A 12,848-nucleotide genomic window follows, 5' to 3' on the forward strand; every position below is an offset into this window, starting at 1 on the left:
TTCATATTACATTGCAACATATCACAGAATGAAGAAAATCGGTGAGGCCACCTTGAGTACTTTCCTTGAGAGAAAATCACTAAACTATGAATCCCAACAATCGAAGCAAGCCTCTGTGACCATGAAGTTAGAAGAAAGTGGTCATCACGCTGGCCTTAAAAATGCCCAGAGGAAATGTTCTGAGATCGACTTCTCGACGAGTTGGAAAGCTGCATGTACTCAACCTTATTCAGTCATACCAATTTAAGCTGACTCGGCAACAGGTGTTCTACGAAGCTTCGTGTCGACCTCTGCTGGCAGCGCCACATGCTGAACTGTTCCAAGCTTTGTTACCGTTTTACAGAGTGAAGTGAAGGTTGAAAACGATTTTTCCAACAGAATTTAGCCTGCTATGCTTCCTGCTATGCTTCATGGGTCGGTAAATATAACGCGAGGATGGTAAGCCATTGGCATAATAATTCCAGGAATCAATGGTCGAGTGGGTACAAATTTCTGCTCCAAACTGAGTCAGATTCCTACGTTGCCTCATGTTGATTGGTACAGAAGGTGATTTCAAGAGGAAGTCTGCATTGACAGTTATTCATGAACCTTCGAGTATTATGATTAGTGCTGTTCGATTTCGCCCGCTTTGCCGGCCAAGATTTGGCTAATTACCTGAAAGTTAGCAGGCTTAAGAAATTAGCCAGTTAAGATAGTTCACCGGTTAACCGGCTAAGCCGGCGAAAAATGGATAATCAGGTAATTTTAACCGGCCAAACCTAAAAATGCAGAAAATCGACAAGCAAATGAATTTTTCATTTTTTGGATTCGAACTTCTGACCAAAATACCACATAAAGAGAAGTTTCTAACCGAATCCAATTTTAATATTCATCAATTAATATTAGGGTGGTCCTTATTTTGGGTAAGTCGGAATTTCAAACCTCTCACCCCTTGCATATCTCCCATTTGCCAAAAAAAAAAAATGTGTGCAAAGTTTAAGCCCAATCGGACAACATTTACCCGTGGCCCAAGAGGGTCCAAGTTTAATATTGGAGCAAAATGGTAAAAACGAGCTTGAAGGCCTTTATTTAAGTAGACCAGCGAAAAAAAATCTTAGCAGGCTATAATCCACAAGATTTCTAACTAAATTCACAACTAATTGAATGTACTGATACCGAGTTCCGCCAAAAATTTCCATGTCGAGTTGTAGATGTAAATACGTAGATTCTACAACATACGTACATCCAAAAATTTCTATGTCGAGTTGTAGATGTAAATACGTAGATTCTACAACATACGTACATCTACAACTCGACATAGAAATTTTTGGCGGAACTCGGTATCAGTGCATTCAATTAGTTGTAAATTTAGTTAGAAATCTTGTGGATTATAGCCTGCTACGATTTTTTTCGCTGGTCTACTTAAATAAAGGCCTTTAAGCTCGTTTTTACCATTTGGCTCCAATATTAAACTTGGACCCTCTTGGGCCACGGGTAAATGTTGTCCGATTGGGCTTAAACTTTGCACACATTTTTTTTTTAGGCAAATGGGAGATATGCAAGGGGTGAGAGGTTTGAAATTCCGACTTACCCAAAATAAGGACCACCCTAATTAATGTATTAACTACAGTTAGGAAATAATGCGTATTAGATCATTCGAAAATATGAAGAGCTTAGTAAGTGACTTTGAAAAGTTAACCCATACGAGCATCAGGATTTGACAGACGTTAATTTTTATAGCTAGTTGAGCTGATTGTCATTGATTGATCAACTTTTTAGGTACCTTGGACAATTGAACGACAATAATTCTGTAAAGGCGATATAATAAAACTCATTCTAGTTACAAGTTCGAATCTGAAAGGCGAGAAATTCATTTGCTTGTAGATTTTGTACATTTGTAAGTTAAGCCGGTTAAAATTAGGTAGTTTGGACCGGTCAATTATCCGAGCCAGTTAAGTTTCAGCTAATTAGTCCAGTTAACTTTCTTGACCAGCTAAATCTTACACCACGGATTTCATTTTATTTGAATTATCAATTTTATTTGATTCATTTTAGTTGAAGGTCGGTAATGATCAGTGGTGAAATAAGAAGGTATCAGTACTGATTGAATTCCTAACTTGTATTATTCAAAATGTGTTTCTTTTCAAATGTATATTAAATTTTTAATTTATGGTTAGAAAATTTTGCTAAGAAGATAGTGCGATTGCAGATAAATGTCTGCTGTTTAATTTTTCACAAATTAAGATAATCTGGCAATGCGTTAGTAACACATGCCAAGAGAAAGACGCTTTGATCTTGTCGCACCATCGAGAACAATGTCGATGACTCTATTATGCATAATTGAAAATCAGAAATAAGTAAGCTCCGGTATCTATAACACTATTCAATTGATTGTCTGACAACGAATCAGAATATTTCAGGCCCAATAACAGCGTAAAACAACTTAACACTTACAGGTAAGCGATACCGGAATAATTTCATTCGACAGACTTAGCAAACGTACCTGCAATATTTCCAGACGATATTCCAGTGACGACAATTTGTTTTTCTCACCACCTCACCACTCACCGAATGTTAATCTCGCACTAATACGATTATGAGTTTACCGTCACAGCTTCTAAATAACGCGACGTACGTAAGTAACTCGAGCACATTGGGCTGCGGGCGCTCACCAAAGACAAATGACGAGAACCGCCGTCGCTCGCCGTGTGTCTACCTATTCTGACCGAGTGTTGTGTAGTAGAGTCTGCTAGGACGGATCAGAGGACATATTTACGACGACTGTACACAACAAAGTGCGAATCGGAGTTGAACTGGCTTCCTCAAAATGGTGAACGTACATTTCTTCAAGGTTTCCGAGTTATTCCAGTTCTAGTCAACATCATTTCGCACCCTCGAAAATCACTTGTACATACCTCACTTCAAGTCACTCGTCGAATTTTACCGCTGCAGAAATATTATTATGTATTATATGTTACGCACGCTGTATAGACGTTACAGAAACAATTGAATACAAGTGTAATATACACAACTGCGATTAACGTTCGACTTGCCAAAGACGGATCACACCACCAATAAGCGCCGTCGTACACTCTTTTCATCGCTCTCACCGACTGGTGTGAGGTGTGTTTTGATTCGAGAATTCGAGTTAAGCCTGAAATACCGTTCCTCACCCTCCTCACCTCAAACTGAGCAGGCATGATGAATCTGTGTAAGAGATGATTATGAATCTCATCCGATGTCATAGATTCGTTTGTTTGTATCATTGTCAAAATGTGATATATCGTATATCACCAGTTGGAAAAACAGTTGATTTTTCAGCTGCCGCAAGTTCGTCTTCTCACTGTGATGTTTTTAGTAATAGCCTACAGTAATCGATAGGACAGAGCACAAAGGTTACGTGAATTTTCTTACACACACAGCTGCGCTACAAGATTTAAGGCTGTTGTTTGAAGTGGGAATTTTTTGTCAATCAAGATAGTTGAAGAAATCATGTAGCATTGCTTTATTGGATTCATTTACACGTAAGTAATTATTTAAACCTTGTATTTCCCGTGAACTTTCATTGAAACAATTATTCTACGATATCGATTGAAGTCAAACAGCGTCAGAATTTGAAATTTAAAAATTTTTTTTTAATAAGTTTCAAACTTACGAGATCATTTGTATGTAAGCACTCCGATGGCAAAATTGTAATTAGCTGATTATTTTTCTTGTTATATACTACTGAATCTTTGTTTTTCCCTCATGTTGCAGTTAGGAATATCAAAGAAAGTGATTTTTCTGGTCAGATAAACTGTTTTGAGAAGATTTTGCATATTATCAATTCAATCTAACTGCGGTTCATCGTAGCGTTGATTTACAGTATTTCACGAATATCTCTTAAATTTTTCCGTGCGTGATGACACTATTTAATTATTTATTCTATTATGAATTAATAATACTTCCTGGCTAACATTTCGTTACATCAATAACCTTACAAATTAGTTTTTTTTTTCTATATCGTTATAATTATTGTTACTTTTGTTACATTCCATTTTATTGAATACTGTTATTATAGCTATTATCATTATCATTATACACAATGTAATTTTAACACTTAAATACTATGTATCTATATTGATTGTGGCGCAATTACAGTGGTCATTTATATATACTATCCACGTATATAATTTCATATATATTATACACTTACAGTAATCCTTACGTATAGGAGATCAAGCATGGTAGCTCGCATACTTATCGACAACGAACAGGATGCGGTACAGGAGGCCTCACCTCTGTACATTTCAGTGGGCCAGACCGATGATCCGGTACTCTGGTCAAGTATGACGATCGCGCGTAACACGCCGGATTTTGTTTATACATTCAAACTGACAAACTACCATGTAATAATACCTAAGAAGGAATTTAATAAATCTAGTCCGTGTTAACTGATTCCCTGGTGCTTTATTTCACTCCACTAATATTATACAACAAATAAAACAAAATATACCGACACATACCATATTTGGCAATTATTAAGAGGGACCACTGAACCGTACGATGTTGAAATCGCAAATTTTCCTACAAAGAGGTAAACTGGCACTTTTATGACCGAGGGTGATGTTTCTCAGTACGAGTCGTAGACGAGTACTACAAACATCACGCGAGCCCTTACAAGGCCTGCCCCGGAGGTGCACAAGATACCTGCTATCACAAATGTATCGAAAAGTGGATTCTCGTTAGGTGTAACCATAAACTTATAAAGATAGACTGAGCGCTTCTATAAGAGGCACTGACAATTACATATAAAGGACAGAGATATGCCGGGAGTACTGCTCTCTCTTTTCAATCGGCGTCATGGTGGGAGACAACGGAGCAGTGGAAGTGGAACAGCTACAGAGAGAGAAAGGAGTACTCCCGGCATATTTCTGTCCTTTAAATGTTTGCTTCAAGCGGCTCATAAGAGCGCTCAGTCCATCTTTATAAGTCTATGGGGGTAACACATGCCTAAAATCGCCGTTTACAACGCTGTTGCGTAGTCTGAAATATATAAAACACCCTGCATCGCTACGCACGCGCACTTTGCCGCACAGAGTACTGTGCGCCACTGCGCACGCGCACTAAAAAGTACTGTGCGCCACTGCACAAGCGCACTCGAAGCAAACCGAGTGAGGCTAGGTTTTATAAACAGATGCTGCAAAGCATTTCAGGTACGTGTTACGGGCATCACAACTCGTTTTCGACGCAGTCGTGAAAAAAAATATTGTATAAAATTAGTGACGAAATTAGGAAATGGTGATTTGCGTGCGAGCTTCGCACTTGCCTCTGGTTCGCTTCAGACTCGTGCTCGCACGCACTCATCAGCATTTCCTGGTTTCGTCATTTGTTGCATAAAGTACTATTATATGACACACCATGTTTTCCGAGCCTCGGTATCAAAAGCTGTTACGTACGCGAAAACTATGTCGTATGCGAAAGGTGTTTGGTACTTGATCGTGGTGGGGTCCAGAGGTTCTACCCCCCGCTCCACTAAATCCCGGGAGGGATGTTAAATGTAGTTTTTAAATGATTATTAACATAAATTATGAGATCCACGTTTAAGCCCTAGGATCCCGAGAAGGGATTTAAAGTATAATTCAACTCCCTGGGGCTTAGTACGTACTACTTAATCCTACGTCAAGACGCACCGAAAAGCAAGGAAAACATGGTAGTGTATAAAAGTTTTTGAACGAAGTCATTCTTCACTTTCAGATGGTAATTTATTTATTTTTATCTGATTCGTAAAGTTTATTCGTACTCGTTGTTCATCTCTAGTAATTTCTTGCGCTATCGTAATATTAAAATCACTTACACAGAGTATTGTCTTAGTTTTTAAGGGGAAAAGAATATTTAAAAGTGAACCAATCAATGAGGACTTGAATCAAAATGTAGTCATGAAAGAAATTTTGTTTCAATTACTTGTAAATAAATTTGTCGGGTAGAGGAATTTCGGAAAAATTGAGATCAGTGTGAAAAAATAATAAATAAAACAAATAACAATTCGCTGAATAATAACACGTCGTTTTTATAAAACGTTTTAACTCAATATCTAATCGATATTTCTATGCGGAGAAAATATTCTTGCTTAACGCTAACTCAGAATATTCAAAGAAAAGAAAATGTAGACTCGAATGAACGAATTTCATGCTAACACAACTGTGTTCAAAAATCATCACGTAAGCTCTTCTGGTTTATGTATATACATTCATATTACCCGTGTTTTGATTAAATTTTTATGAATCTGGGCTGGTAATCTCAAAAAATAGATCGAGTGGATGAAAATGGATGAAGTATCTCATCATTTTTTCGTAAAAACACATCATATTTTAATGGCATGTTGAAGTATTTCTTCGTAACAAAGGCAAAGAACACCAAATTTCATGCTTCGATTCGGAAAATCTGTTAAATTCAATAATTCTGTAATCAAGAAAATCTTCCCTAGTTGACGGGAATTTCAGGAATATCAAATTCGGAGCTTGCTCTGTACCATACAAAAAGGAACTTTACGTTCATGCGAATCGAGATGCTAATCGAAAGGTCCAATAATCACGGAAGGAACTTTTCAATACTCATTACGCAATTTTCACTGGGAACTTGCGAACCGTTCATTGGTATTAATCATCGTCTACTGACGAGTTGAAACGTTATTTTTTACTTGGAATTGTTTCATTGCATGATCAATATTATTTTGCGTTACCAACGATGTTTAAAACTGGTTCAAAGCAGCATCGAGTAACCATATCCCACTAAAAAGAGCCTCAACACCGCCAAGTTTCCGTCGGTAATTTACATAATTCGGACTTTTGGTCGGCAAGCGAGGACATTACTGTAACATCTGATCGATAACAGTAGATACGTGTTCTCCTTCCATCTCCTCAAATAGAAAAAGGCAGAATATCTTCGTCGATAAGTCAGTCAGCTGTACCGGCTCTACAGATCGCGTACTGATCTGTTATAATTGTTGATGTCGGTAAGTTAGTCTTCGAACGCGGCAGACGAATCCCATAAGGGCTGGCTCACTCAATGGAAGCGGTTACCAACGTCCTTTTTTCGAGAACAAGGCCAAAGTTCCGATCCTGCGGGTCAAGCGAAGTGTCGAATGTGAGGTTGAGCTCCTTGCACAGGGAACCCGTAACCTCCTCATCGCGAATCATTATCGCCTGGACAGATCGGGATCAGATCGGGATCACTCAACAACTGTGATCGCGGTCGTGTTCGTGGTCATGGCCATGCTCGTGGACGAGAAAGGTGTCGCGATAGAGGGAACTCGGGGTCCTGTGCATTACCGTGACGTAGGAGCTTCCCGACGCTGGTGTCGTCGCCGGGTTTGAGGCTGGCGTCAGAAGCGGCGTTCCCTGAAGACTGATCGCCAATGGCAGGCTGCTCGGAGTGCATAGGCCCATGGCGCCTCTTCCGCCCTCTGTGACTGACCGGTATCTCGGCGGTCTCGACAACCTGAAACAATTTACCCGAAACCCATAAATCCTTCTGCAGGCTGTCTCCACGGTTCGAGTGCAACGTAGGCCGAAAAAAAGAGCCTGATAAAGACCACCCGGTTTCCGGCAAAGAGGAGGGCTTAGGACGATGCTGTATGTCAGTATTTATTGACCCCCAGAATTTCACTTATTTTGGCTTATATCAGAGCCTTTGCATCGTTGTCAAAAAAAATACGATGTCAGCGCAATTCTGTGTGCGATGCCAAACACAGATATCCTAAAACTTTCTGATTTCACGCTGGAATAACGTCGAGAAATGTATTTCTACAATTCAATTATGGGAATATATTTTCTGACGTTGTACTTTCATGATACAAAGACGGTTTTGGAGATTCACTGCCAAACTATGTGAAATTTTATTTACATGGTCAATCAGGACTGACTATATCATCCCGTCAATTATTCATTAGTTTGTTGTCACATCAAATTTCATGGTCGAGCGATAACCAAGATATTTCACATGTTTTCAAAGATTCTTGACATTTTGCAGATGATTTTACAATATTATCCTAGATTCCATTGGTTTCCAAAGGATCTGGAATGATTCACGTGGAATTTTAGGAATTTCATGCGGTTTGACAGATAATATAGAGATTTCAGAGATCTCAGAAAGGCAAATTGCCATAGCTGACAAGCGTAATGGAATGAATCTTTTTTCTATCTTGTATAAAATTTGTAATCATAATCATCATCATTGTTATTATTACGACCATCGTTATTGAGAACAGAAATAACAGCAACGCATAATATCGTTTACGTTTATTATTCAAAAAATAGATTAAAGTAATATAAAAATACCGTTAAAATATGTAATCAGTTCTCAAAGGCTTTCACACAACGTTATATTATTCATTGTTATCACTGGCGTTCAAATTAAAATATTTTATAATTCTGAGAAGGGTTTCATATTTTCCAAGATGTCAAAATGATGAGAAGCTAAAAGTGATGACGAGTATTGGAAATGTGTAACCTCTACCGGATTCTCAACTGTCTTTGAATGTTTCAGCAATTTTCTTCTAATCACTTGAGAATATTAACCATCATTTATGAAAACCACAACTAATTAACCACTAATCTCACCAATTTCCAACACTCTCGGTTGTTTCTTCTTCGGTAAATATCTGAGACTGAATTTTTAATCAAATTTATCGTGGCGTAAGGAGCTGAAGAAAAACTGAACGGAATTAGTACAATCTAAATTACCTGGAACACCTGCATTTGAGAAGTCTTATGAAGGCGGCTCGAAAGGTGCGGTTGAACACGGTGTAAATTACCGGATTTATCGTCGACGAAACGTAACCAAGCCAGAGACAGGTGTCGACGACGTGTGAGGGCACCGAGCAGCGTGGACAAACGGCGAAGAGAATGTTGAGGACGAAAAACGGCGTCCAGCACAGAACAAAAGTGAAAAACACAAGGCCGAGCACTTTGCTTGCCTTTTGTTCAGTCGCTACTGCGTTCGCAGCCAGCGATCTCCGCTTCGTTCGCCCCGCCAGGAATCTGTTAAACATAAAAGGGCGTTTGAAGAACAGGGACAAATTGAAGAGCGGAATAAAGGGCTCGAAATTGACGGAATTGGATCCTAGATGGATTTCACCGCTTCAATTTCCGCTACTGGGTAACGATGACATCCTTTTTTCTTTCTCTCGGCTGTTTTCGTCAGAGCTATGTAGTCGATCTGTAAAGCAATTTGACTAGAATCAATGTCTGATTGACGATTCATTTCACTGTCGAGATTTCTACGCTAATAAGGAGAAGTCACTCAATATCACTCGTCGATTTCAAGGAACATAATTTTACTCATCTTTAAGCCAAAATACAGGCCCGTGTTTTGACCTTTTTATCGAATGGGCCTTTTTTGTGGTGAAAAGAATGATTGAAAACTTGTCTCCTCGAGATGTCAAAAATCCGAATATCTAAATTTTAGGAACACTAGTCGAGGAGCAGTTTTCGTACGTTTTTCTGAATCGTTATGACAATACCGCAATCAAATCCCGTCCGTTTTTTGGAGCAATGCTTTTACAGTTTCGTACATCTGTATTTATTCTGAGGAGAAACACATTCTCTAGTGGTAATTGAAATTTGCCAGAAGCATCCTCAGTCGTTACATTGTACTGGCAAATACTTCAAATGCCCAAGAAATTGATGATCCATATCTATAGAGATGGAACGGAGATTATTCAAGGATGGTATAATTTTCCAATCTCATTGTAAAGTCTTTCCTTTGACCAAAACTTCCGAGTTTGAGAAATTCACTATGTTTGTAAATAATTTCAAAATAGTCACAGCAACCTCAACTTGGGTTATACCTCGAGTCTCCAAAGAGGGTAAGATCAAAGGACTTCAGCACTCGAAGAACAACATTTCATAACGCAGTTTCATTGCTTGAGTTCACCAAAGTACTTGGAAGTAGAACAATAAATCGTCTGAGGATTTACGAGGCCTTAGATCTTGAAAGGCAGTTAGGTATAGACAACGAGGGAAATGAGATCGACTTCCGTGTTCATCTGTGATTCTTTAGTCTTCCACCGTTATCAAAAGGAACGCTGCGTCATAATGTAATGAACCGTAAAATTTGTTTTCACTGTTTAATTCAGTAATTTGCAATGGCTTACTGATCAAATGATCAGCCACCGCACCGGAAGTTGATGTTTTTACCAAACGATTAGGCGAGAGTCAAACACAAATTCAATAATTAATCCTTGTGACACATTGTGACAGTGTAAATTCAAGATAAAACGTTCGAAGAAGAATTTTGTTTCTGTAATAACTTTAGAGGTCACTAATCTCGACTTTGACACAGTAACGCCGTAAAAATATTGTCTGCTGGTCCCCCGTCTAAATTTTAATTAGCCTAAAAATGTTTCATTGCATGCCACCTCGCCTTATGAGTAAATAAAAGTTCAACTGTTACGACGAAGCGACAATTTCCGTAATCCATTTGCCGGTGTAAACAACTGTAGTAGTGGCTCTGTTCGGGGATATAACGTCGAGGGTGAGGCGAGACGGGATGAGTCAAGATAATGCAGTCGAGTTCCTGCATCCACTACCCCGAGTCCATCCTTTGACGTACAAATTTCTATCCCCAGTTGTACTTCACACTCTACGTCTAATGCTTGGTTAAACTTGACTTAATTATTCTCGTAAATTTAACTCCGGATCATCATCTCCACTCTCGGATTAAGGTGTAAGCCACCTGGAGATACCCGAGCTCTCGGCTCTCACGCACTGTGCGAGCTGATGCAGAATACCCGACTAATTCACGAGCAACCCCTTTGAAGCGCTTCGCCACCTTGCGTGACTTACCTTATAATCGTCAAGATTATCATGCTGCTGCTATTTTGGAAAATGATTCAGTATTATAACTCCTAACCGGACCAAATCATATCTAACGATGTTATTTCGTTTCATATTCCTTCATCATCATACCATTATGGTTATGGTGGGCGTAAAAGAAAAAAAATAGTCATGCATACACATAGTCAAATTAACTTGTGACAGTAGATGTACAACCAAGTGTTAATTTGACACCTGAGAGGTATTCCTGTTCTGATCACAGAAACTCAGTCCAGTGCCAATGTTAATAGCAGACCATTTTAAAACTGCGTGTAGTCCCAAAGAGTTCACTGCCTCTCAAAAGCTTGATGTGAAGCGGTGTTTTCTATTAACACCGAATTAACACCAAGCTTCGACTCTGCTCATTGACACCATAGAGAGAGTGTACTTTTTGTGACTACGCGCGGTGTTAAAATGGCGTCAAATCTAACACCTTTTTTTATAGTACGTATACAATTTTCATATTTCATAAGTGGCACATCACATCTGGAAACTTTTAAGACTCTGTGTAACATTATTGGATGTGATCTGATATGGTTTGACGTAATACGTCTTAAAAATATTCTTAATATTATTTTCTACGTCTAGTTGATACGAAATTTGGTGGTGTGCGAATCCACGAAATTTTAGGTTTGGTAAAGTACAACGTAGGTTGAACGCCCGGCAATGAATAATTTTAATTCTATTACATTTACAGTAAATACGACGAGATAAACACAAATTTCAAATCTAGTATACCTTCGTACATCATGACTCGTATCACGACTTTATATTTTCGGAGACTGTAGAGTCGGAGTAGCTGCTTTAAGATGTAGATTCGAGTGGAGAGAAGAGGAAACAGACACTCCAAAATTACCAATGGTAATGAGGAAAAGAAGAAACTAGGAATCATGAAGTTAAACATGCAACTGAATGCCGACGTGAACAATTGGAGTGTATTAAAACTGCTGGGAGATGATAAAGATGGAGAAGAAGAAGTTGATAACGTAGAAGAAAATACACGCTACTAACGGAGGCGAGGATCAAGTTAGAGGTAAAGAAATTAAAAAATCGCGGCGTTATGACCGAGGAAATTGAGGATCCAGAAGACGACGATGCAATAAGACTTAAAGTTCACAAAGGAGAAGACTATGAAAGGAGAAATGAAAATCAATACTGATCAGCAATAGCAAAAGAATAAGACGAACAAAAAACATCGAAATGATGAATCAGAAGATAATGAAGCAAAAATTGAAGATGACGGCGAAGAATCGTGAAATCCATGAGAATTACTAGGTAAACATCAAGACTGATTATCTAGAAAAGAGGAATAAGGATGAAGAAGAAGCATTGGATAAATGCACCAGGAGAGGATGACGAATTGAAAGTTGAAGATAATAAAAAAAAAAAAACATTATGAAAAGAGTGAGAATTACCGTGATCAGTGAAAAAAAGATCAAGACTGATCCGCAAAAAAACTAGAATAAGATGAAAAAGCAGCACTGAAGAAGAACGAATATCCCAAGAAGCGGGAATGATTACAGAAAACGATTGATTTTAGAAATGTGTAGCATTATCGGAGATTGCAACTCCAACAATCTAAGATCTGATACCGACAATCTTAATAATGCTTATTACAGTTTGATTACGAATAAGTAGTTAGTCTCTTCTTTTCGCGGTGGAGGTGTCTAACTTCAAAGGGTAGATGCCAGCGCCGTGAGGTCTCTAGTCCTTGCTTCTTCCTAGTTACTGATTGTCTAGCTTTACTTTGTGAGTCGTCATCTTATTGTGTCGTCATCCTAGTATTCTTTCTATGGTCTCTTCGCTTGCCATTTTCCTTACTGTGACCACCTACCGCCTATCACTGCTACCAGTTTTTCTCATTTGCAATAGCGGTTCACTTGCTATCATGGTCCCGAAAGAGCCGGATAAAATATTAATCTATAATTCCTTTCTTTTCTTTTTTGGTAAGTTTTTCTTCACTTTTATCTGAACCATAGCACTTAATAGCCTTACTTTGTCACAGATGACAAC

At 38.6% G+C, this 12,848-nt stretch overlaps 1 protein-coding gene and 1 long non-coding RNA gene across 3 annotated transcripts in view; one reads left to right on the top strand and one right to left on the bottom strand.

Moving 5' to 3' along the window:
* The first annotated feature begins 3,205 nt into the window (after positions 1-3,205).
* On the top strand, positions 3,206-4,416 carry LOC124305166 (uncharacterized). The gene is made up of 2 exons (XR_006908333.1): positions 3,206-3,503; positions 4,177-4,416. It is a non-coding gene; the product is annotated as an uncharacterized LOC124305166 (long non-coding RNA).
* A 450-nt stretch (positions 4,417-4,866) lies between these two features.
* The window catches only part of LOC124305147 (alpha-1D adrenergic receptor), a 135,868-nt gene continuing 127,886 nt past the window's right edge, over positions 4,867-12,848 (bottom strand). The window contains exons 7-9 of one of the 2 annotated variants that reach the window (XM_046764237.1): positions 8,703-8,999; positions 7,290-7,458; positions 4,867-7,079 (exon numbers count right to left, since the gene is read on the bottom strand). In XM_046764237.1, coding sequence (XP_046620193.1) covers positions 7,020-7,079; positions 7,290-7,458; positions 8,703-8,999 — 526 coding nt within the window. In that variant the 3' untranslated portion in view covers positions 4,867-7,019. Of the gene's footprint in view, positions 7,459-8,702; positions 9,000-12,848 lie in introns of both variants that reach the window. The other variant, XM_046764234.1, reaches the window with a different exon arrangement.

This window comes from Neodiprion virginianus, chromosome 5 (genome assembly GCF_021901495.1).
Source record: "Neodiprion virginianus isolate iyNeoVirg1 chromosome 5, iyNeoVirg1.1, whole genome shotgun sequence".
Lineage (NCBI taxonomy): Eukaryota > Metazoa > Arthropoda > Insecta > Hymenoptera > Diprionidae > Neodiprion > Neodiprion virginianus.